The sequence below is a fragment of the Humulus lupulus genome, chromosome 5 (assembly GCF_963169125.1).
Source record: "Humulus lupulus chromosome 5, drHumLupu1.1, whole genome shotgun sequence".
Classification (NCBI taxonomy): domain Eukaryota; kingdom Viridiplantae; phylum Streptophyta; class Magnoliopsida; order Rosales; family Cannabaceae; genus Humulus; species Humulus lupulus.
Genome location: NC_084797.1, coordinates 100,013,928 through 100,041,287, shown reverse-complemented (window position 1 = coordinate 100,041,287; position 27,360 = coordinate 100,013,928). Strand labels below are relative to the sequence as shown.

At 37.4% G+C, this 27,360-nt stretch overlaps 1 protein-coding gene across 3 annotated transcripts; it reads right to left on the bottom strand.

The window, feature by feature from the left end:
• Positions 1-8,769: 8,769 nt before the first annotated feature.
• On the bottom strand, positions 8,770-19,315 carry LOC133777552 (COP9 signalosome complex subunit 7). 3 transcript variants are annotated; one of them, XM_062217221.1, is made up of 9 exons: positions 18,834-19,312; positions 18,012-18,087; positions 17,746-17,834; positions 17,474-17,563; positions 11,872-11,916; positions 11,679-11,749; positions 10,461-10,599; positions 9,441-9,529; positions 8,770-9,127 (listed from the first exon to the last, which is right to left on the bottom strand). In XM_062217221.1, the coding sequence occupies exons 1-9, from the start codon at positions 18,990-18,992 to the stop codon at positions 9,106-9,108; spliced, it is 780 nt and encodes a 259-aa protein (XP_062073205.1). In that variant the 5' UTR covers positions 18,993-19,312; the 3' UTR covers positions 8,770-9,105. The 3 variants fall into 3 exon arrangements, with proteins under 3 accessions (XP_062073205.1, XP_062073207.1, XP_062073206.1); XM_062217223.1 differs by having other exon boundaries at positions 8,943-9,127; positions 9,441-9,546; positions 18,834-19,315; XM_062217222.1 differs by having other exon boundaries at positions 8,943-9,127; positions 9,441-9,549; positions 18,834-19,314.
• Positions 19,316-27,360: the final 8,045 nt, after the last annotated feature.

The following is a 27,360-nucleotide window of genomic DNA, read 5'->3' as shown; positions in this document are numbered from 1 at the left end:
GAACTACATCATGCTAGCATAATGTTATTTCCCTATTGGCTAGAGACTGAAACACTACATAGAGAGAGTGACCCAGCCTGAAGAAGTCACTCTCATGGATAAAATAATTTGCTTAGGTTGTGAACATTTTATTGGATAGTTTTGAAGTGAAGAGAGATATATTATATAATAGTACTCAAAACGTCGATAATCTTCTTCATTCATTTATTATTTTTTGTGTATTAAAGGACAAATGCGTAATAGTGTAAAAGGTGTACACCAAAAATGCTCGGGCTAATTTGGAAGGTTTCCAAGGTACCACTTTAGGCCCAAGAACTTTTCTAGAACTCCCCGAGGTTCTAAGAAAAGGTTAGAGGGTAATGCTAACACATATCGTATTTAATAACCAATTTATCTAAGACAGAACAAGTTTGGTTTTTACCAATTTCAAAATTACACAAATGTTCTCAATACTTTTTTTCGAAAAAGAAAAAAAACTAAATCTATAAAAATAAGAGTCTAAACCTAAAAGAAAAAAAATAATAAATAAATGCAAATTAGTAAACAAAAATAAATAAATAAAGGAGAGAAAAAAAACTAATAAAATTAAAAATTACTAAGGAAATTAAAAAAAATTAAAAGAAAAACGTAAAAAAAAAATATAGCTTTTTTTATTTTTTTATGTAATAAAAATTAATTTCATTATACTAACATTTAATTGTAAAATTAGCTCCCCGACAACAGCACCAAAAATTGATATCGCCCAATAATTCACCTTGTGGTCACAGTAGTAAACGAGCTATATGTCGTATTCACGAAGAGACAAAACACAACTAAAGATTAGATTAATAAAGTTAAAGATAAAAATAAAGTAAAATTGAAGAGATGAATTTTGTGAAATTAATATGATAGATTGATAAAATTGGTCAGATAAAGGGCATGGCAAGGTAGAGAAGCAATATTGTAAATCCTATTCTAACACTGATATTAATTCAAAACACAGTTGTAATTCTACACCATTAATTGCAACTGGAAGATATATATATATGTTAAAAGCATAAATTAATTGATCTAGATTAAATTGAATCTTACTTCTAATTCCATAGCATATCATATTATATATGCAAGAGTGACAAAATACAACTGGCAGAATGCAACAAAAGACATACAATATAACAAATACACTAAAATAAATTAACAATCTAAGTTACATGAGAAAAGCATGACTGAACTTATGTAAAAGATGCTAAATAATTCTAGAAAAGCAATTAAAAGATGGGAAACAAAATAATTTATGAGATATGGAGATGAAGCACTAAAAAGAATCAATATCACTATTAAGAATGAGAAGTACAAAAACTACACTCTAACCTCACCAATATTTCTAAAATAGTTCACTCATTTTTGTCACATAAAATAAGCAAAACTAAATTAGAAATAAGAAAGAAACAAAACAAAGTGTATTCTTTTCCACTCTAAAATCTGATATATTTTACACTAGCTTTGGGTCATAATTATAGTGAACATTTGATCCCAAAATTGGTATTTTTGTGCATTAGGAAGTGGCTTCAAAATCTTATGCAAAATGGGACAAGTGGGACATGTGGCATGCGTTAGTTGGCTCTAGAAAAATGGTTGCTGGTGGAGTGGGGGGAAAGGCCGACATGTGTCGTGTGTTGAGACGGGCTTAGCCAAAATGCGGCCGAGTGGTACGTGTGGGGATAGCTGCCAGGAGAGTGGGAGACATGGCTAGGAGATTGTCAGGCGAGTGGGACCCGCGTGGCAAGTGCGCGGCAGATGAGTGGCAGGCTTCCATGTGTCGACTAAGGGAATTGGCTAGTTTGGGCCTAGGATCCTTGGGCTTGGTTTGGGCCTGGGCTGTCCAAAAATGGTTCTCAAAAATATCTTTTTTTCATTCTTTTTTCAATTATATATTATTTTGTTCTTCTTTCTTTTTCTTTGTGTCAAAATATATTTTACTGCTTGAAAATTGAAAACAAATTAAATTAAAATTAATGTTTTCTAATATAAAAGATATTACAATAAATCCATGAAAATATTAATTAAAATTTAATTCATTTTAAACTTTAACACTAATAAAATGATATTTTTGAGCACTAATCACATGCACACCCGATCGCGTTCACGGAAGAGGATTTAAAGAAAGTGAATCTCCAACATGATGATGCTCTAGTAAAGGAGTTGTGGTCTGGAGGATTATTAAACAATCTAGCACAGCATATTCAACTATGGAAGTCGAATACATAGTAGCTTGTGAAGTGGATAAGGAGGCAGCTTGGTTGAGAAAGTTCTACACTGATTTGGAAGTAGTTCCATATATGGATAAGCCACTAATCTTATACTGTGACAACAGTGTAGCAATAGCTAACTCCAAGGAACCAAGAAGCCATAAGATACGAAAGCATATAGAAAGGAAATACCATATGGTTAGAGAGATTGTGCACAGAGGTGATGTGATTGTTATGAAGATAGCGTCGGAACAGAACCTAGCTGACCCGTTTACCAAGACACTTCCTGCAAAGTCGCTCATGGGTCACGTGTGCAACATGGGATTAAGGAGATGCCTCACTTTCTTTGAGGGCAAGTGGGAGATTGTTAGGATTAATGCCCTAAAAGCATGTAAAGACATTTTATTGAATTAAATAAATAAAATATTATTATATTTGAATGTTATAATTATTGTTTGAATTAATTATATGATAATAGCAAGAAAATTCCTTATTCATTCATGAGAATATGATCTTGTATTAGTAAGAGAGAATTAAGATCATATATAATGAATAAAATAGTCAGTAACATATTAAAGTATGGAATCTTTAATGAATGGTTACTAGTGCGGTTTACTAAGTATACTGGATGCAAGTGATCTAGATTCTGATTACTGATGTGGATAGACATCTTAGTAAATGTGATATATATATAATAGAGATTATATATGACAGAACCGGTAAGAATTAATTATCTTTAAAAAAAATTCTGTATCAGGGCTTGAACATTCTCTGGTAACTGACTAACGTTCTTCATTTTTGATCTACTGCACTCAGGTTTACCAAAAAAGAGTGGAATATGGGAAACATGTGGCTACCTATTATATCTTCTCTCATCGGCTATTAGTGCCGACGGCATACCGAAAAAAAGAAAAAAAAAAGGATTGTAGTCGATGACTTATGTAAAGCCTGAGGACTTTCATCTAACAGTCCCCAAGGCTAGTTGCCGCTTGACGTAAAGATTTGATTCTTATCATAATAGATGATCATTTGTAGATCAGTCTAAATTATGAGTATTCATGAACTCCTGTTTGTGTTTATTGGATCTTTTGATTCACTCGTTAAGGTTTCTTAGTATAATGAGGCTAGTGACTTTTATTTTGGAGATTCAATATCATGAATGGCTTGGAACATGAATTACAATAATGGAATTCATACTTTCCTAACGGATCGAATATTGGTTCCATTAAGGGTTAATTCTGAAATTGAATAGTTATTGAGCTCAAATCTATAATTTGATTATAGATTAATTATTCCCTAGTGAATTAATGGTACTTAAGGATCAAGAGGTAATTAGAAGGGCAAAACAGTAATCTTGACCAACTCTAATTAATGAACCAATAAATGGAGGACAGAACAATATTTATTGATTATATCAATGAACTACAAGAGAAAACTCTGTAAATATAATTCTATAAATACTTAGAGTGCAATTTCATATTTATAGTGAAGTAATCATGAAATTAATAAATAAGATTATTGGATTAAAGAGTTTAATTAATAATCTGGTTTATTGGAGCTTCGTATTATAGGTCCATGGTCCCCAGATCACCTCTGTTCTACACTGTCATAGTTAAGGATGTTAAAAGGAAGAATTGTGGAGAGAATGGCTTAATTGCAAAGGAATTAATTTTTCAGGGCAAGGAAATAATAATGTGATAGTTATAGGCAATTGATTAATTATGAATTAATTAATTATTTAACTATATAGTTTTTATTTTGAAAAACTATAGGTTAAAATTATTATTAATCTTGTTTGGATTAATATATAGAGAGAGAATAATAAATATCTTATTTTGAATATGATATTTATTTAAATATATTTATTTAAATTTGATATTTTAAGATAAAGTTAATTTTGAATTAACTGATATTATTTTGGAATAAATATATTGTCTTAAATATTAATTAAATAAAAAAAATGAGAAAATTGGGAATAACCCTAATGGTGTGGTCGACACACTCATTGTACAGTGAGTGTGGCGCCACACACAGGGATTTCTTGTCCCTTTGAATCTTGAATTTCAAATAATTTGTTTATTTAATTTTTTTTAAAATATGATTTAAATTAAATAATTAAATAAGGTTATAACTAATCAGTTTTATTTTAATAAAATAAATATTAATTAAATTAGTTAATTATCTTTATAAACCTGAAAAGAAACGATACTTTTCAAGCAAGTGTTTTTTATAGACTGTCAGACTCTCTCTCTGAGGCAGAAGCGACAGTTTTTCTAAACCTGAAAACTATTCAATTCCTCTTCTCTCTATCAAATCTCTCTAGATCTCATGTGTTGAGTACATCTAGAGAGTCATAAATCAACATTTTGAATCCTATGTGCCCTTACACGTCCTTGTGTGTTTGAGGATTGGTCTGGAAGATCAAGGTGTGAGCTTTCATAACTTGGATAGGAAGATCGTTGATTTCATACAAAAAGATTTGAGGACACTTGATAGGCTACAAGAGGTAATCTCTAATCTGATTGTATGTGATTTAATATATATATATGTGTGTGTGTGTGATCTTGGCTGGTATTAATAATTATTAAAAAGAGCACATCCTGCGCTGCGTATCTTTGATCTCTTTTAATACCAACAGGCAAAGTGAGCTCTAGTAGTAGACTTTTTGGTGATTGATTCTTACTCAGAGTATAATGCAATTATGGGCAAACCATGGGTATATAGAATGCAGGGTGTAGTTTCAACTTTGCACCAAGTGTTGAGATGACAATCTCCCTGTGGAACTTATACCATACACAATACATATTGTGGGATGCCGGAACAAGCCAAGAAATGTTGCACTTTGATGAAAGACGCCAAGCACGACGCATCGCCTCTTTTGAATAAATTATTTGGAGCTTAAAACACGTGTTTGTAAGGACACGTCAGGCAACATGTCACCTGTCTATAGGTAATGCATCGCCTACTATATTTAGCCAAAACCTTAGGGTTTTAGGCGATGCATCGCCTCCAAGGAGGCGACGCAATGCCACATAGGCAAGTCCAACATCTCAAAAAGTAACCTTAAACACCTCAAAATGCTCCCAAACTTTTTGGGCATCCTTAAATACCTCAATGTATCCCTTTGAACCCAAAATCCCAACTTTTAAATGTCTACAACAAAGGTCAAATTTCACATCTTCAGTAATTGAAACCATCAAGTGTTTTACACCTCGCTTTTGTAAGACCAATCCTAACACTAACGCCCAGCGAGAAAAACTATGTAGGATACAATCCCCAAGCCCAAACATAAAACATATACTAGCTCAAATTTTCACAACATATATCATATACTATTCATAATTCATACATTTACATATATAGAGTTTAATAATAAATCATATCATAACATAACATAGACATAGCATATCATAATGTAATACAATCATAACACATATTACTGGTGTCGTTCTCGTTGTAAACCAATGTTGATCTATTTAGTTGTGCGACCAAGCACGAATTAACGTAAGCATGCATTTTAATGTAACATAAACATGCAATTTATCGTAACATAAGCATGTCATGAAAACATAAAACATATTCACATGTATCACAATCATACATATCATTCATAACTTATAACATAACCCATATTTATGACATACAAAATTCTACCACACTTAAGTACGTCGAGCATACACCCTGCGTGCATGTGTCCACTCTTCTTACCTCAAGTCCAGCAACGATCACAACCATGTTCCTTCAAGTTTCTTTACCGATCCCTAAACCAATCAACATACAAACATGAATTTTAGAGAACCAAAACTCAATTCATGCATCACATAATCAAACTTATTTTCCTTAAAACCTATTCATTATCAACACACCTCTATGACAACTCTAAAACCAAACCAAAAGGTCCTTATTAAGCACAATACACTCTATCAAAACAACGAGCGAAACAAGATAAATCCTATTTATGTACATTAGCCGCATACACGTCTTCTAATAACGCAGTCACGTCTTGCTTGGGAAAAACCTAGTTGTTGTATGTTGACCGCAGACGCATCTCTCATTGGTGTAGTCGTGACTTTTCTAGGTGAAAACCCAATTGCAATTTTGTGACTTCTTTTCGACTTAGCCCCAACTCCTCGAACCAAACAACCATAAAACTCATATTTAATCACTTTAATGATCGTAAACAAGTCCTATGATGATTCTAACACAAATTGAACATCATATATCTTCAAAATCACTCATGCACTCAAATCTATATTCATGCATGGTTAGGATTCAAGAACCTTAACTTTGTCTTCTTCATTAAGCTAACAAAACCCTTCACAACCAAGGCTTAATATCAACATAGATTCAATCCTAACATGTTTCTATAACCAATTATTGATTAAATACACCATATCATGCATGTCTAACCTATTTAAACAACCTATAATGCTTTCTATTGTAAAACACCATTAAAACTCCAAAGAAACCTAACCTAATACTCATAAGAATTAGAAATCTTACTGGATCTTATTATTCAAGCGTCTACCGCTTTTTCTAGACCACCAAGTGTGCTTTAATCCAAGATCCTCCTCCTTAATTGTTACTAGCCTCCAAATGTATGTGTGTTTGTGTGTGTGATTCCATCAAAGAAAAGAGAAAAGCTCTTGATTGTGTGTATGAGAGAGATGAGAGATTATGAGTCTAACTCTAACCCTAACCCTAGCCTCTCTCTTTCAATTTATAATGACTCACCAATGTCATATTACCATCTTATCCTTGATCTAAGCCTTTCTATCAATTCATTAAACCCTTTTTAGTAATTCCCTCTAAAACTACTAATTTTAACTTATGGAAATTACATTCTCTACCACAAAATTCATAATTCTATTTTAACCTATAATTTCCAATATCTTTGACACTTAAGCCCATGATACTTGAAGGAATTGTGTTTTGTTGCTATCATAACATATACATATCATAATCATGAAATCACTTACATACCATCGTGATTTTTTAAAAAGCAATTCACATATGCATCAACACAAATTACCGAATTGCCCTCACATGCCAAATTACCAAAATACCTATAAAATGTAAAGGTAGATATTACAGAAGTATTGCACATTTCACAAGGATATCGGCCACACCACACTGAAGTGTCGCAATTTGGATAATCAAATCCAAGCAATGATGCGTAGAGTATCATTAGCCCATTATATTAAGAAGACCACCATAAAGAAGAAAGGCCCCTCCCCAAATGTCGGAGGGTCAAGGACCAGAGGTAATCAAAACCTAAGAATGGTTCCAATGATTCACGGATCGTAGAGCCTACGTGCCCAGAAGAACAGAATCAAGGAAGAAAAATAGATGGAAAATCGAATGTAGAAATAGAGTCCAAAAGCATGAAGTAAACTATATCTCTCCAAAAGTCATGTACTTCCTTGCATCACCAATAACATTCTCTGAAGCATATCTGCAAAAGGTAGACTTGCCATATGAAGATCCCCTAATTAATCAAACTGCAAGTTACCAACTACCAATTGGCTCAAGTCCTAGTGGATGGTAGAAGCGGGGCAGAGATCTTGTTCTGGGATACTTACCAGAACATGGGTCTTAACCCCAAATTGATGAGGCCATCGACCACTCTAATGCTTATATTCCACAGTGACTGAGTGTATCCCAACAATGTTAGATTGATAATGGTGGTCACAGATCGAGCACTAGAGATTGATTTCGTAGTGTTGGACACTCTGCCTGGGTACAATGTCATAATGGGTCAAGGAGGGACACCATGCCTGTTGTAATATTCCACATTTTAGGCTGCCAAAAGCAAACAAAGAAATATTGTGCAATTCTGAATCTAATTCATTTAGTGCACAAGGAGAATGATTCTCTAAATTTGTAAGTGGAGTACAATTATATTCAGATGTCAATTAAGAATATAATTTAAATATCAAATTAGCTTGAATTTTACATATTGTTACAATTTTCGATTCAAATGCCAATTAAGAAGATAATTTAAAGATCGAATTAGCGTGAATTTTGCATATTGTTACGATTTTTTATTCAGATATCAATTAAGAAAGTAATTTAAAGATCGATTTAGTGTTAATTTTGCATATTATTACAGTTTCCGATGTTGATTTTATGCAAAGTTAATTGATTGCTACTGAAAGAAAATGCGAAGTATGACAACATGCATGAAATAATGTGACGAAATTGATAAATAGATATACTCTAAGAAGTTTGTAAGATAATCAGTATATGGTATCAATTTTTGGAGAATAGAATGCTCGCTTATATTAATCTAGTTTATCTCTCTTTAGATGGTGCAATTTAATTTGTATTATTTCTTTCTTTTACAACACCCCCGCAATATTATATATTTATACTATTAATATCCCTACAAGAAATAGGCCACAAGGTCCTATGAATTTTCTGTCAATAATTCTTTTAGAACTTTGGGTGATTTTAAAAGGAAAGCTGTGATGAAAATTAAAACCGAGAAACTCAACCGTTTATCAATTTCCTGAACAATTAAAATGTACGAACACCAATATAAGAAGAAATAATCTCTTGTATGAACTAATTTAATTGAAACATCAAAAAGCACAATGCAAGTACAAGTTTTTCAGTAATAATAAGTTCACAAAATGTTAGCCGCACCAACAAATCTAGTTTTCCTCCTGACAACTCAATTGGAAAAACAATGGCTACAAAACACGCTAAAAATTTTACCAAAGAAAGAGCCTGAAGCATCAACGACAGGTTTAGTACCAGAGACTATTTTCTTCAAGTTCAGTGATCCACGGTTGTAGGACTAGGGAATGCCACAGGCAAAAATCAAGGCAGTTGCCCGGAAACCCATCCAAAGTCGCACCACTCATCCATATTTTCAAGATATTGGATGTCGTCTCCTGCAGTGTTTAATTTGTGACAATCAAGCACTAATCCATAGGAAGTTAAATAAACAAATAAATTTTAGTCTCCAACCACTGAAAAGAAATTCAATAAACATGGATGCTTTCCTGTGGGAATGTAAGATAATCTTCCCCTCCTTTTTTTTAAAATGTGAAAAAACCAAAATGAGTTTTACATAATACAATGATATTTACAACCTAATTTAATAAAATGACACTAAGAAAAGTTGGACCTCTCAAAATAAGCTATTTGAGACTATTTGAGAATTAAGACTCCCCGTTTAATTTTCACACGCCAGGGATAATTTACCTCTTTGGTCGGCTACGGTCTTCCTCATAGTCCATCACTCCACCAGGTTCAGAGAAGACCTCCTCATGCCCTCGGAACTCAATGTCGGCCTGCTTACAGTTTGTAACTTCTGCCACGACGTAAGTAAGACACATCGACCACCATATCCCACATTTTAATATAAGACTCTAACATACTCGTGTTGAGAGGAGGCCAGGGGTCTTAGAAGGCATTGAAATAATTACAATATGAAATGAGGAAGGTCATCATAAAAAAATTTACAATTCTCAATTGCTCTATAGGTTTTCTCTATGAATGGACTCTAACAAGTTAAAAGTAATAAATATGACTGACACATTATAAATGTCTTAATAAGAATTAGAGGGTTGCTTGCTAGTTGAATTATTCTGCCCTTAAAAACCCCTATATAGTAAATATTTTAAGAATTTGTAGTGTAGAATTACACAATTACCATTTTCAAATATGTCAAGAGTTTAAATATTAAGCTCCTATAATTAGTTCTTAAATTTTAAGCTCCGGGAGTTATTTAGTCAAGGAATTATAATTGTTGGTATCACTTTCCTTTCCAATCCAAACACATGCTCAACTGTAACAAAACATTAGGGGAAAAACAGGAAAATGGAAAGCCTGACAAATTTTATAGAGCATTAGAAGCCAAGATCATATAAAACCACCTAAGAATTTGGACAGAGATAAACAATTGGACGTTTCTAGTTAACAATATGTGCACAACAATCTTGCTGCTTTTTCTTCTTTTGTGATGCAAACTAATATTCACAAAATGCCAAGATAAAAATACATATTAGACCAAATCACATACCTAGAAGGATAGATTACAATAGCATAAAATTTCATGCAACTTTGTTTTATTGTGCGCAAATCATTTTACATATATATATATATAAATATATTTATATGAAACAGTTAGCAGTTACCATTTGTTAAACGCTTCCATTTAATCAGGAGAAAAAAACTATCTTAGAAAGTTAGAAATAAAAAAGATAGTACTAATTTACTGACCTTGAGGGAAAGGGACTTCTTCACTTCTTCCACCCTATCTTCAACATCCTTTTTATGTTTCTTGTCCAAGTCATTGACAGTATCAGCCCACTTTATCTTGTCTTGGATTGACACAAGTAGGTTGTCTGATGTAGCCAACCTAGATTTTCAAAAAATAGAGATGTTAAGACGCAGCAGTATACAAACACCCATTAGATTATTATCTTAAAGATTAATGAGGTGTCTTATAGCAACACTCAAAAATGTTGACCCTATGTGTCAGCTACAAAAAACATGGGCAACACTTTTTTTTTAATAGATTTTATTTAAAATAAATAAATTAAAATATCTGAAATATTTTTAAAAAACATGATTGGTAAATCTTCTTTCTATTTAATCAAAAATTTTAAATATCTGAAACCAAAGAAAAAATAAATAAATATATATATACTCTAAGACATATTTGGTATTTTTCCTCTCTCTTTACACTCTCTCTCCTCTCTTATTTCATTCTCTATCCTCACTTTTTTTTTTTTCATTCCCTCTCCCCATTCTCTATCCTCTGCACTCCTCATTCTCTACACTCTCCCTATCTTCATAGTGTCTCTATCCTCGCTCTTTCTCTTTCACATTCTCTTCCTTAGTCCATGCTCACCCTATTTTACTCTCCTCACTATCTCTATATTCTCTATCCTCACTCTCTCAATACTTACTATCTCCTCACACTTCCTCTCTCTACAGTTTCTCACTCCTCATTCTCTCCCTCCCTCTCTTCACTTTATCTCCTGGCACTCTCTCTCTCTCTCTCCACTTTTACTTTCTATACCCTCGCAAGTTTCTCTTATTCTTTATTTCACTACTTTCTCTCTCCAACTATTTCTTCACTCTCCTCATCCATCTCCTTAGACTCTTTTTTTTCTTTTTAATTCTCTTCATTTTCTCCCATCCCTCCCTCTACACATTTTCTCTCATCTCTTCATTTCTCTCTCATCTCCCTTATTTATTTAAGATATTTTCAAAATGCAAAGCCATCTTTATTAAGGCTCTTAACATTAAAAAAAAATTGTTTAAAAAAACAAAATGGTTCCACTCATTCAAGGTTAGCCATCCATAAACTTTTCCACCAAAAAGTTTATATTTAGCAAGCTAAATAAACAGCTCTTAGAAGCAGCACTACTAAAACTTAAAATAGAGTTTGAGGAGTAAGTATAGTAACGCTACTTTAACTAGAGACATTACCAGCTTGATAGTGTTTGAATCATAGTCCCAAGCTGTCCAGGTCTCAGATCTCTCCCTGCAGCAAATTGAACCTGCATGCCACCAAATGTTTTGTATTCAACACTATTGAAGAAACAGAGATAACAGAACTCTGAGAGATAAAAGAATAATATTAGGGAAGAAAACTAGCAAAGTCAGAACAATATGCCCGAACCTCAAAGCATCTTCGCAGCTGATCCAGCTTTCCTCTAACTATGCCCTGAAAAACAATAAACATACACACCAATTTAGGCAATTAACAACTTTCTATGTTCTCCATCAAAACAGTCCTTCCTACCTTACTCCTCTCATGCTGCAACCTGCAGAAAAGAGAGTGATAGAAATATTTTGCCGTGCCCATTGTATTGATTCTCAATCAATATATACAAAAGATACAATCTAAACTTTTGGCTATAGTTACGTGTAGAAGCTAATATTATGGCTATAATTAAGTTGACCAAATCACAAACAAATATGCAGAATATACATATTCTTAAAATAAAATATTATGTACAGATTCTAATACACCCCTTTAGTCGAAACGAGAGGTTGGCATACGTTGAGACTATCCCGAAAATTATCATAAAGTTGCAGCGGAAGCCCTTTAGTAAAGATGTCGACTATTTGATATCAGGAAGGAACATGAAGAATACGAGCCGGAAGCCCTTTAGTAAAGATGTCGACTATTTGATATCAGGAAGGAACATGAAGAATACGAGCCTGACCACGAGCGACTTTCTCACGTACGAAATGTATATCCATCTCAATGTGTTTAGTACGTTGATGTTGAACGGGGTTGCCAGAAAGATATATAGCGCTGACGTTGTCACAATAGACCAAAGTGGCTTTCGACACAGGACAATGTAGCTCCAACAGTAAGTTTCTAATCCAACAAGATTTAGAAACGACATTAGCTACCCCACGGTATTCGGCCTCAACACTTGAGCGAGATAAAGTAGGTTGTCGTTTAGCAGACCAAGAAATTAAGTTATCCCCAAGATATTTACAGAACCAAAAGTTGACCGTCTGGTGTCTGGACATCCACCCCAGTCCGCATCAGTATAGGAGATAAGCTTGCTAAGCGAAGAGGGAAAAAGGTGAAGACCAAACTCGAGAGTGCCCTGAATATAGCGAATGATTCGCTTCAAAGCAGACATATGTTGTGTTTTCGGATCATGCATAAACAAACACACTTGTTGAACAACATAAGAAATGTTTGGTCTTGTAAAAGTTAAATATTGTAAGGCTCCAGCAAGACGATGATACTCAGTCGGATTATGATAGGGATTACCTGAGGAGATACTAAGTTTTGCTTTGGTGTCCACAGGCGTAGGAGAGGGATTGCAAGAAGACATACCGGCTCGCTCAATAATTTCTTCGGCATATTTCTTTTGTGAAAGAAAGAGACCCCCTGAATGTCGCATAACAGACATACCCAAAAAATAGCTGAGGACCCAAATCCTTCATTGCAAACTCGGGACTAAGTTTAGACATGATGAAATCATCAAAAGAAGCAGTAAGAATAATGGCATCCACATAAAGAAGAATATATGCCATATCGCTGCCACGATGATAAATAAACAAGGAATGATCTGAAACACTATGGGAGAACACCAATGTAGCCACATAATCGGTGAAACGCTAATACCATGCTTGCTTAAGCCCGTAAAGAGACTTCTTGAGCAAGCAAACATAATCAGGGTGTACAGGATCTCAAAAGCCAGGAGGTTGATACATATAGACAGTGTCATCGAGATTGCCATGTAAAAATGCATTCTTGACATCCAACTGATGAAGACACCAAGATTTAGATAAGGCAATGCTCAGAACCGTTCGAATAGTGGCCGGTTTGACTACTGGACTAAAGGTGTCACCACAATCTTCACCATTTCGCTGGCCGGCACCATCACCCACAAGGCAGGCTTTATACTGCTCAAATGAACCATCAGAGTTCTTATGCCTGAAAATCCACAAACTTCGAATGATATTAGCATTGGAAGGATGGGGCACCAAGTCCCACGTCTTATTTGCAATAAGAGCATCGTATTCATCTTGCATGGCCATTTTCCAATTATGATCATGTAATGCATACACAGGATTTGTGGGTAAAGGAGAATGAGAATTCTTAGCCGAAGTATGAAGATTAAGAAGTTTGTGAGGCTTAAAAACTCCATGTTGGGCTCTTGTAGTCATTTGAGGATTTTCATGAAGGCTCAACGGAGTTGGGTTTTGTGATGGTGGGGTGTTGTGCGTGTTGGGTGGAGTGGGGGGGGGGGGGGGGGGGGGGGGGAGGATTAAGAGGTGGTGACAAAGAAGGATGGGTTGTGGGAGAGTGAGTAGGAGGCAAAGATGGGCTTATGGGGGAGGTGGATAGAATTGATGGGGTCCGAAGAGGAGAATCAGTAGTGGTAGTAGTAGTAGTGATGGGTGGATCATCAAGTGGGGTAGTAGAATGTGTACCAGGAGTGGTGGACGTGGGGTGAGAAGGTAAGGGAAAAGATGAGAAACCTATATCCAAAAACTCATAAGTAGTGGTGTTAGGAGTATGCAATTTAGAAAATGGGAAAGTATTTTCATCAAAAAGGACATGTCTTGCAACAATGATTTTACGACTCGATGTATCATAACACTTGTAACCTCTATAATTTGATGGATATCCCAAGAAAACACATGGTGTTGATCTAGGTTGCAATTTATTGATAGAGGTAGAGGGTAGTAAAGGATAACATAAGCACCCAAAAGTTCGAAGATGGGAGTAGGAAGGGTCTTTTTGGTAGAGAATTTTTGTGGGTGTTTGGAAAGCAAGCTTTTTGCTGGGAAGAATGTTGAGGAGATAAGTAGCCATTTGTAGTGCATGATGCCAAAAAGAAGGTGGTAGGGAGGCATGAGCAAGGAGAGTGCGAATGATGTTATTTATGGTACGAATTTTCCTTTCGGCTTTTCCATTTTGAGGTGATGTGTGAGGGCAAGAAAATCGAAAGCTCATTCCATGTAATTGACAAAGATTATGAAAAAAGGTCACTGTCATATTCCTTGCCATTATCACATTGAAAACATTTTATCTCTCTTTCAAATTGTGTTTTAATATGAGCTCGAAATGATAAAAAAAATGGAATGTACTTGAGATTTATTGGCAACGGGAAAAGTCCATAAAAAATTCGTAAAATCATCAAGAAATAAAACATAATAACGATATCCACCCGCACTAAGAGTAGGTGACGTCCAAAGATCACTATGCACAATATCAAATGGCAAACTAGTGTAAGATAAGGAGTCATAAAATGGTAATTTAACCTCTTTCCCAAGAGGACAAGAGTGACAAAAAAAATTATCCCAAAATTTATTACAATTAATAAAATTATTTTTGCAAGGAGAGCTTAAAACATTAGCACCAGGATGTCCTAAACGATTGTGCCATATTTCGGGAGAAAAAACTGAAAAGGTAGATGGTGTGGAAGGACCACTGGAGGGACTAGTGGTAATTGGATATAGATCACCCAAGCTATTACATCTCATTAAATGTTGCCCGGTCTGAAAATCCTTCACAGAGAATCCAAATGGATCAAATTCAATAGAAACATTATTATCAATAGTAAATTTCCTCACAGAGATAAGATTTTTAATCAATTTGGGTGCATGTAAGACATTATTTAAATGTAAAGGAGGGTGAGGATGAGGTAATAATGCATTTCCACAACCATGAATCGGAATAGTATGGCCATTACCAACGGTAATATTACGATTAGAGTAATGATATGTGCACCCAAAATATGCACTCAAACATTACACACAGTGACATGTCACTGCTTTTTAAAACAGTGGATCCTAGTTTTAATAAATGTGATCGGCTAGACTAAACTGTCACATCACTGTGTGTAATGTTTGGGTGTATATTTTGGGTGCACATATCATTACTCTTACGATTATTGCTCATATTGAAATAAGACATGAGATTACCTCCATTAGTAATGTGAGATGTTGCTCCAACATCCATGTACCACTGCTCATCTGGAGGTGCAAGTGTAAGAGTGTGCATGGCATTTTGAATATCAGTAGGAGTACAAGAGGATTGTGTTGGCTGAGTTTCGGATGCCATGTGGGCCTGTTGTGGCCTCAGCCCAAGAAGACTAGGAGGGCGGAGAGAAATGGTCGGCCGCTGCCGGGGGGCCGTAGTGGGGTACTGGCACGGTGGGAAAAACCATTGTCCAGTCATAGTCGGTGGGAAAAACCATTGTTGCCGCTGTGGCGGTGCCGAGTACGTAAGGGGTTGACCACTACGGCCACCGCTCCGGCCCTTTCCTTTGCCACCGCGTCCTCCCGATCCACCTCCGCTGCCACCGCGATTGTTGGACCCGCGGTAGTCATTGCAGTTGTTGCGAGTTTGGGATGAGTTTCCACGTGAATTCCTAGTCGAAGGATCATCATTAGTCAGTATAAGAGCAGATGGATCGGTAGAATGGTCGGCCTTTTTCGCCTTTGTTGTTTCTTCTAGAACTAGCATAGATCGGGCCTTGTAAAAAGGGGGAAGTTGAGCGGAAAGCATTTATCGTATAGTAGTAATAGTTATACCCCTTGTTCCTACTTGATTCGCCATGACGAATCTGTGTACCAACACCAACGTAAGCATCAGAAAGACCGGAAATGAGTTGAAGAACTAACCTTTCATTGGATACGGGAGCGCCGACGTTAGAAAGTTGATCCGCGAGTGACTTGAGATGTTGACAATAAGAAGAGGCATCGGCAAAGTCCTCCATTTGAACCTTCGTAAACTCTTGGTCCAGGTAAAGAGCTCGAGAGTTCTTATTGTCAGAGAAGATATCCTTCAGTCGAGTCCATGCTAATTCAGCAGTAGAATCACGTTCAAGAATGGTGTTGAGAAAATCTCCAGAGATTTTACCGTATATCCATTGGAGAACAACAGCATCAACTCGTGACCAAAGATCGGGGTCAGTGTCTCAAAGAGAAGAACCGGGCTGCACTTTGGCTGGTGAGGGAGGAATGATATGATCAAGAGCTTTATAAGCTCTAGCATGGATCTTAAACAGTTCTGACAATGTTATATATTGATCCTCTTCAATGTCGAGTGTGACTTTGATGAAGCTATTTATATTCGGAACCGTAAGAGCAGGATGAGGAGGAACCGAAGGAGTAGAGGAGGATGATTTTGGGTCAATGGGGTCGGCAGACATGGTGCAAAACAAAGAAGGTAAGGAAAAAAAATGAGTTTGACGGCAGCTATGGAGGAAGAACGTGGTAACCTATGCTCTTGATACCATGATAGAAATATTTTGTAGTGCCCACTGTATTGATTCTCAATCAATATATACAAAAGATACAATCTAAATTTTTGGCTATAGTTACATGTAGAAGCTAATATTATGGCTATAATTAAGTTGACCAAATCACAAACATATATGCAGAATATACATATTCTTAAAATAGAATATTATGTACAGAGAATAACACAGAGAATAACCCAAAACCCTACCCCATAAATGCTCTAATAATGTGAGACAACACTTCAGAAAGTTGTAAGAAAGATCATCCATAGAACAAGAAAACTCTAATGTCACAATTTGCAGTTCTAAAGAAAACAAAAACAGTACTGCTTGCTTATCACATCCTAGTACCACATATTGAGTAAAAATATTTCCAAATGTCCCTATTTCCTTATAAACAAAGTTCTTTTTTCCCCTTCTCCAGTAGTAAGTAAATGCAAGCTCAAATATAGAAAGACTAATACTGAAGCAAAAGCAATGACTCTGAAGGAAGCATACCGCATACATGCACTCATTAATGAGGAAGTCCTCGAGTTCGCGTACGTTTGTAACATCTAGCTCCTGCATTAGTTGGTCATAAGGGAGTACCTGGAAGATGAACATAAACAAAATACATGAGGGGCAATAACATGTAAATAACAAAACAGAAAAGAGAAATTTGAAATGAAATCCCAAAATATTTTTATTTCTGAATGCATAATGGATTAGCTTGAAGTAACAGGTTCTAAACTGCTAGAGAAAAAAGATGGTCAAGCATTGAGAAATGATACCTTGTTCGTCTCAGCCAGAGTAAGTACAGTAAGTTGCTTTAACTTTAAGGTTTGCTCAGGAGACAGTTGTGGAAGACGCTCAGCATTTCCTATCGACAAATAGACCAATAATAAGGAGATTTCTCACGAGACTTTAACTCAGCCAAACAATGAAGACATTGAAAAGAGGGACGATGTCTAAGTACATTTTAACAAGATTAAACATCAAATTCAGGATTGAAATTCTAAACATTATAGGTGAACATTTTAAGGTTCTAGACGCATACTCTTTAAATCAGTCCATGTACCATGTGCAAACAAGCGAAGCACATCCAGATGAACAGAATTTTCAGTCCCTTCAAGCTACAAAAGTTTATGTCAGAGGATACAAAAACGTATAATTAAATGAACGAGTGTATGAATGGAAAATAGAAGCCAGTAATATCAAACAACAAAAAAATCCCGCTGGCTGTAAAGAAAATATAAGGTGAATTAGATCAATTAACTTTGCGTTCACCCATATAAAACCATCCCCTTCACCACCACTCACACATAAATACTACTACTACTACTAACAACAACAACAACAACAACAATAATAATAATAAAGTTAGAGCTCTAGATGAATTGCCTTGTTCCTCAAATATTATTATCTACCTTATTAGTCTAATCAATAAACCTATACTTAATTCCTTATCCCTCAAAAGTCTTTAGCCACAAATTTTTATTTTGTCACACATATTTGCAACAATTGAAGTAATACCCGCCGTGAAGATCGACATAACTGCTCCAAACTTAATGTTTAAGTATCAAGAATAAATATACTTGAATTATGAATATGCAGAGCGTCCACAAATACGTTATTATTCGTTAAAACAAACACAAATTCAGGCCTATAATTCACTAGATGATCAATCCACTATCATTAATTCCTGGGGAAAAAATCCCAATTCCCCCTTGTTTTTTTCTTTTATAGAGGAAAAAAAAAAAGATGCATAGATAATCTGAGTGTGACAAAAGCAAAAGATGTTATTTATTTATTTTCTTAATTATTTTCAAGAGCTGAAATCTTGAAAAGTGAAATTTGATTGGAATTTTAGGATCCAAACCTCAATAAGAGTTGGAACAGCAAGAATCTCAGAAAATGCAAAAAGCGAAGGGTGAGACGTGGCCTCGGCTACCAGGGACCCAAGGGCTGAGCCCTTGAGAGTCGATGCTTGGTTAACGAAGTGATCGATAAGCTCCGCTTGCTTTTGCTCTATATCCATCTCCAAAACCAAATAACGCCCTTAAAATTTTTACAGAAAATATAAAGGAATGAAATAGTGAAAAACGATAGATTATCGAAGAATGGAGATATTGGAGGGGGACATTGAAGGAAGACGCTAGGGTTTTGTGGGTTGGTGATGATTTAGGGGCAGAGGGTGGGAGATAAAGGGTTTTAGTGTTTAAGATTTGGGAATACTGCTTAATTCAACTCGCCCTCACTCACTCACTCATTCGTCGTGCCTCCTACTCAAGAATATAATTGTTTCATCTTCCATCAAAAAGAAAAACTATTAAATTGAAAAAAGAGTCCATGTGATTTCCGAGGCTTCTCTCTTTTTGTTTCCTTTTTCTTTGTTTTTTCTGTCTTAATACATCACTAAAATTCTATTTCTTTTTTAAATTTTACATAACTTTTTCTCAACACTAGACATTCACTTCTCTATTTTTATATTATCTAAATATTACACTTTTTAATCTTTTTAAATTGAAAGAGAAATAATAATCTTTAAAAAAAATTGTAGCACTAGGTAAAAATATATATATACATAATAAATAATACATTAGAGTATATATGTTGTACCAAATAAAAACATCAAACACACGAGTCTAGTTAGGATTAGTGAGATCCACAATAGTTTCATGAAAAAGTCCTCTGTTCCCGAGAAGCCTGGAGACCCAAGTCAAGCTCAAGTATAAAAGCCAATGTCTCTAAGAGCATAGACTTTGGATCTTCATCGGGTAAATCACCCCCCAAAGGGCAAGAATGCCCAACGAGGAACTCAGCCTAGAGTTTGCATAAAGAAGAACATCAACGAGATAAGCTAAAATTGATCTCGATCTCTTGCGTTAGATGAAGAGACTCCATCGAGAATCACCCGCGAAAAAGACGTGAGTCGCCAAATCACCCTTCCATCAATTTCGCAAGAACCAAGAAAAATCAACACAAAGGTCACAAAGATCCTTGACCGCCTTCCAAACGAGAAAGACTTAAACAAGACGTCAAAACCAAGCAAAAGCCCTACGAGGAAGACCCATACTCGGAAAACCATCCAATACCATTGGAAGTCCTCGAGAAGAGCCACGAGCACCCTTTGCAAGAAGAAACGTGAAGCAGGATTCCGAAGATCCTGCTAACACCCTGCAAAATCTCGAGAACAGGCCATTGGCACAAGTTTCTCTGTCTAATGATTAGGCTTGGGATGCTTGTTGTGGGACTGACCCACTGGACACCTTGTTGGGAGTATGGCTTATAACCCAAGATGAATATTGTAATTTGTGAGAATTAAACACAATATAACAATAGACTTAATGGAAGAATAACACAAATTAGATCAAGAGGAAGAAAATACATTTGTAGAGAGAAACCCTAGTTACATAAAATCATAAGGTTATGATTTTATGTGAGAAACAATGGAGATGGTAAGAAGGCTTGACACAATTAGAATTGTTGCCCAAAAATCTCTATTCCTAGCCTTCCATAAGAGATTGCTTGAAGCTACTACAATGGTGTAATGAGATTGAGGTTAACAAGTCTTGGTCTTCATACAAGTCAAGCTTTCTTGATGAAGATCTTGGAGAAAACTAGTGTTGACGGTGAAATCTCGTCAACGAAATTAGATCGGAAAATTCAAAGGTAAGTCGAGTGAGGTTTTTGTAAGAACTAAGAATAAACTTTAAGAAAAAGTAGACACAGATAAATGATGGAGCAAATCCTGGTATATTTCTCAATAGCCTCTCCTTACAATGAATTTTCCCAACCCCCTTTCAGGTGGTCTTAGGGTTCCTTTTATAGTAGGCTCTAATGGCCTTAGATACATAGTGGTCCAGGGGACCAAGTGGTACATACGTACTGTGTCAGGGGAGTGGCTTCAGAGGTTGTGGTCGTACACCCCGTACAGAAGCAGGTGTCAGGAGGATGTCTCCACTACTTGTCGGTACCCATGTCTAATGCGTGGTGGCAGGCGTAGTGGCGCAGGAGGTAGTGGTGTCGGCTCTGACCCATGGCCGTAGACGTACGGACCATAACTCCTATTCTTGCATAACCACTCCTGGCATTCCCACTACTTGTCTGGTAAGGGTACTATATCCGTACTTTGACTTCTTTAGGTTTGTAGGCACATTCCATATTCATGCATGTACCTTGCCCTTTGTGAGTATTCTCACCTCCAAGGCCATGGGCGAGGCCATGGGCGAGGCCATGGGCGAGGCCATGGGTGGGGCCATGGGCGAGGCCATGGGAGAGGCCATGGGCGAGGCCATGGGTGAGGCCATGGACGAGGCCATGGCCGAGGCCATGGGCGAGGCCATGGACGAGGCCATGGGCGAAGCCATGGACGAGGCCATGGACGAGGCCATGGACGAGGCCATGGACGAGGCCATGGGCGAAGCCGTGGGCGAGGCCATGGGCGAAGCCGTGGGCGAGGCCATGGGCGAAGCCATGGACGAAGCCATGGTCGAGGCCATGGGCAAGGCCATACCTCATTGCGAGCCCCTGGTGCGCGCGGGGCGCGAGGCCCCTGATGCGCGCGGGGCGCGAGGCGCATGGGCGCGCGGGGCGCGAGGCCATGGGAGAAGCCATGGACGAGGCCCTGGTCGAGGCCATGGGCAAGGCCATACCTCATTGCGAGCCCCTGGTGCGCGTGGGGCGCGAGGCCCCTGGTGCGCGCGGGGCGCGAGGCGCATGGGCGCGCGGGGCGCGAGGCCCCTGGTGCACGTGGGGCGCAAGGCCCCTGGTGCGCGAGGCCCCTGGTGCGCGCGGGGCGCGAGGCCCCTGGTGCGCGCGGGGCGCGAGGCGCATGGGCGCGCGGGCGCGAGGCCCCTGATGCGCGCGGGCGCGAGGCGCATGGGCGCGCGGGGCGCGAGGCCCCTGGTGCGCGCGGGGCGCGAGGCGCATGCGCGGGCGCGAGACCCCTGGTGCGCGCGGGGCGCGAGGCGCATGGGCGCGCGGGCGCGAGGCCCTTGGTGCGCGCGTGGCGCGAGGCCCCTGGTGCGCGCGAGGCGCATGGGCGCGAGGCCCCTGGTGCGCGCGGAGCGCGAGGCGCATGCCTTGATGAGACATGGGATACATCTTAGGTGAGAAATGTCTTCTTGGCGTGAGGTCCTTGGTGTGGGACACCTCGGGGCAAGGCTAGGCGCATGAGGTGTTGGCATGCGCGGGGTGCTGCTGGAGTGGTGTTCGCGAGGCTGGGGCCTTAACTTCGAGGGGCACGGATAAGGGCCATGTGTGCATGACAAACACGTCTAACAAGGTGATGCAGCTTGGAGGCCTGGAATGACCTCATGAGGCCTAGAGCTCTGCGAGTGTCTAACACTTCGATGTCCTATAATTACCTTCTGCCTTCATTGCGTACTTGGCGCCCTTGGTGCCCCTTAGCTATTTACTTCTTTAAGGGACTAGAAACTTCTTTTGTGTGTTTTTCTTATTTGGTGGATTTTCGGCATCCACAACTAGTAATATTGATGAGTTAGAAAGAGAGGATTTTAGAGAGAGAGAGAGTGGAGTGATCAATTCACCAAAATCTCATATGAACCCCTTAATAGTGTAGGAACTGTCATTTGTGTTAACCAATGAGATTAAAGTATTTTGAAATGAGTTTTTGAGCAAAAAACATGTAATTGTACGGCTCTGAACAACCAGCCCACGCAATGCATCGCCTGCATTTAGGCGATGTATCGCCCTCATGCAGGCGATGCATCGTCTATCTGGGCTTTTATTAGAGAGGCGATGCAACAACACCGCCTTTGAATTTCCACATGTTGGTATTAAATGATCAAATCAAAGGTACGCAGCGGAATATATGGACCCATTTTAATAAATATTAATACCAACCATAATCATATACATATATAAATATTAAATCACATACAAATAGATCAGGGATTACCTCTTGTAGCCTATCAAGTGTCTTTGAGTCTTTTTGTATAAATCAACAATCTTCCTATTCAGTGTTCTGAGATCTCATACCCCGATCTTCCAGACCAATCCTCAAACACACAAGGACGTGAGTGGGCACGTAGGATTCAAAAGGTTGATTTATGTGACTCCCTAGATGTACTCAACACATAAGATCTAGAGAGTTTTGACAGAGAGAATGTTTATAATAGTTTTCAGGTTTAGAGAAAACTACTGCTTTTGAGAGAGAGTCTAATTAACCATCATTCTCTAAATATCACGTATATCAAATTTTGAGAGAGAGTCTAATTAAATAATCTTTATTTAATTAAAATATAATCCAAACTAAAACTGATTAGATATTTTTATTTAATTATTTATTTAAATCATATTTAAAAACAATAATTAAATAATTGATTAAACAAATTTATTTGAAACTCAAAAATTCAAATCCCAGGGATAAAAACCCTTATGCTAGGTGCCACACGTTGTATTGTATTGTGTGTGTTGCTCAGCCCTATTACGGTTGCCCTAATTTTCTTATTTGTTTATTTAATCAACTTTTAAGACAAGATATTTATTTCAACATGAATATCAGTTAATTTAAAATTAAACTTATCTTAAAATATCAGTTTTAAATTAAATAAATAAATAAGATATTTATTATTTTCTCACTTTATATTAATCCAAATAAGATTAATATTAATTTTAACATATAGTTTTTCAAAATAAAAATTATATAGTTAAATAATTAATTAATTCACAATTAATAAATTACCCATAATTATCAAATAATTATTTCCTTACCCTGAAAAATTAATTTCTTTGCAACTTAGTCATTTCTCTTAACAAATCTTTTTTTTGGCATCCTTACCCTTGACAGTGTAGGACAGAGGTGATCTGGGGACCATGGACCTATAATACGAAGCTCCAATAAATCTGATTATTAATTAAACTCTTTAATCTAATAATCTTATTTATCAATTCTATGATTACTCCACTATAAATATGGAATTGCACTCTAAGTATTTATAGAATTATATTTACAAAGTTTTCTCTAGTAGTCCATTGATATAATCAATATATGTAGTTCTGTCCTCCATTATTGGTTCGTTAATTAGAGCTGGTCAAAATTACCGTTTTACCCTTCTAATTACCTCTTGATCCTTAAGTACCATTAATTCACTAGCGAATGATTAATCTATAACCTAATTGTAGATTTGAGCTCAATAAATATTCAGTTTCATAAGCAACCCTTAAGGGAACCAATATTCGATCCGTTAGGAAAGCATGGATTCCAATATTGTAATTCATGTTCCCAACCATCCATGATATTGAATCTCCAAAACAAAAGTCATTAGCCTCGTTATTCTAAGAGAACTTAACGAGTGAATCAAAAGATAAAATAAACATAAATAGGAATCCATGAATACTCAGGATTTAGACCGATCTGCAAATAATCATCTGTTGTGACAAAAATTAAATCTTTACGTCAAACGGCAAGTTTATAAATATAATTAATTCTCATCAATCATGTCATATATTATATACATCACATTTACTAAGATGTCTATCCACATTAGTAATATGAATCTAGATTACTTGCATCTCGTATGCTTAGCAAACCGTACTAGTAATCATTCATTAAAGATTTATTACTTTAATATGTTACTGACTATTTTATTCATTATATATGATCTTAATTCTCTTGAACTAATACAAGATCATATTCTCATGAATGAATAGGGAATTTTCTTGATATTATTATATAATTAATTCAAACAATAATTATAACATTCAAATATAATAAAATTGTACTTTTATTTAAAACCAATAAAATATCTTTACATGCTTTTAGGACATTAATCCTAACAATCTCTCACTTTCCCTCAAAGCAAGTGAGGCATTTCCCTTAATCCCATATTGTGCATGTGACCCATGAACGACTTTGCAGGAAGTGTCTTGGTTAATGGGTTAGCCAGGTTCTGTTCTGACGCTATCTTCATAACAGTAACATCACCTCGGTTTACAATCTCTCTTACCAGATGGTATTTCCTTTCTATATGCTTCCCTCTCTTGTGGCTTCTAGGTTATTTGGAATTAGCTACTGCTCCACTGTTGTCACAGTACAGGATTAGTGGCTTATCCATATCTGGAACAACTTCCAGATCAGTGTAGAACTTCCTCAACCAAACCGCTTCCTTAGCTGCTTCACAAGCCGCTATATATTCGGCTTCCATGGTTGAATCAACTATGCTGGATTGCTTAATGCTTCTCCAAACCACAGCTCCTCCACCAAGAGTGAGCACTGACCTAAATGTCAATTTTTGACAGTCTTTGTCTAATTGGAAATCAGAATCAGTGCATCCAGTATGGTTTAACTCACCCCCTGAATATACCAGCATATAGTCTCTCGTTCTCATAAGATACTTGAGAATGTGCTTTACTGCAGTCTAGTGTTCCAAACCAGGATTTGATTGATAATGACTTACAATCCCAACTGCATAACATATGTCGGGCCTAGTACACAACATAGCATACATCAGACTCCCAACTACTGAATCATAGGGATACTTTCTCATATCCTCTTCCTCCTGAGGTGTCTTGGGACATTGTTTGTAACGACCCAAAATCACTAATATGGCTTAAGGGCCTTGATTAGTGTGCCAGGAGGGCATAATTGGTTTATGTGTGAATTTATTGATTTAATGCATGATTATATGATAAGCATGCTTGTGTGGTTATGTAAATGTTAATTTGATTATATGTTATAATTGTGAGAACCATATTATTATGTGGGTAGATCTGCAGCATGCGACTTGAGGCGATCCTAGGGAGCTAGCTAGCGGGAAAGTCACAACGAGGCTTAGTACTTGACTCCGGGTAAGTCAAGGGGTATTTTTAGTATTGGATGGTTATTTAGGTTATCGGGTTATGGAAATAAATAATTTGAGATATATTTGAGGTTAGGAAGTCTAGGTGGGAATACTGGGAAATTTTACCATTTTGCCCTCGGGGACGTTTCCGGTACCGCGAGCCTTGGGATTAACTTAATTGCCTAAGAATAGACTAAGTAAAACACAGAATTTGGTGGAACACTAGGAACCGACCTACTCTCCTTCTCTCTTTTTCTCTCAAAGGAAACCATTTGGATCTAAGGGAAAACTCAGCTGGAAACTCTGTAATTTGAGCTAGAGTTTTGAGGGATTAGCTCAGTTTTAGCAGGGGAATTCAACCAGGACTGAGGTAAGGATTGAATCACACTTTTTGTTGTTGAAATTCTATGGTTTTGATTGAGTTCTAAGAGATTATTGGGTTTGAATCTTAAGGACTGAGTAGAAGCTAGAAAGCTTGGGTTTTAGCTCAGAAAAAATTAAGGGAGTTGGTTCATCAAAGAAGGTAAGCTCTAATTCGTGATTTATTGTTTGAATTCTGAGTTTTTATGGTTGGTTTTAGTGTTCTTGAGTAAATGAGTTTTCAGAGATTGAAGTGGGATTTTGGTAAGTTTTTAGGTTAAGTTTCAACTGGGTTGTGTAGCTGGAATTGTGTTAAAAGTTTTGTGATAATTGAGTTGTGGAATTGGGATAGTTTTGGATGGTTTTGGGTAAGGTTTGAGGGTCAAAAATGAAGGTTTTTCTGGGTTCGAATGGGTCGGGCCGCGGCATAGTTCTTGGTGAGCCGCGACCCTTTGAAGTTGATGCATGCTAAGGAAGGAGGGCGGGCCGCGGCATGGGGCTTGTAGGGCTGCGACCCGTGTCTGGTTTTGGGCGTGGGGGAGTCTCTGGTTGGGGCCATGCCGCGGCATGGGTGGCTTGAGCCGCGGCCCTTAAGGGAATTTGGGATTTTGGGACTTTAAGCATGGGATTTTACCTAGGGTGCTCGGGATTATATCTACTACCGTGTTTGGTGGAATTCAATGTTTCGGAGACTAGAACTTTATCTAGAAGCCCTTTTACAATTATTGATGGTGTACGCCCTGATTTTCCTACGGGCTGATTAGCGAGCTGAGCTGTGGCCTAATCATGGTTATCTCGTGGACATCCCCAAAACCGGAGCTGCCATCATAAGATCGTACCTCCTTAGCTCGAGGTAACCTAAGGGTTCGCCTCTGATAGCTTAAGGACAGGGTCCGGGCTCTGAAGGCCGAAGGTCGAGTTAAGTATCCAGCTACTGGTACGAGCCAGAGTTGGAGGCTATGACCCTTTGTAAAGTCAACACACGCAAGGTAAACGTGCATATATCAGACATCACGTGTCTGATATGCCCCTGACTTCTCGGACACGCAGCAGGAACGTGCGTATTCAGACACCCACGACTGGGTTGGGCCGTGTGGCCCATTATCTCCTTACCTATTGATTTGACCACACTTATGTGTCAGGTTTAGGAATTAATCACGATTGTCGCATAATTGACATGATAGGTAAGAAGGTCACGGGATGATCTTCTTACCAACTCCCAGGTGCCTTCTCCTATAA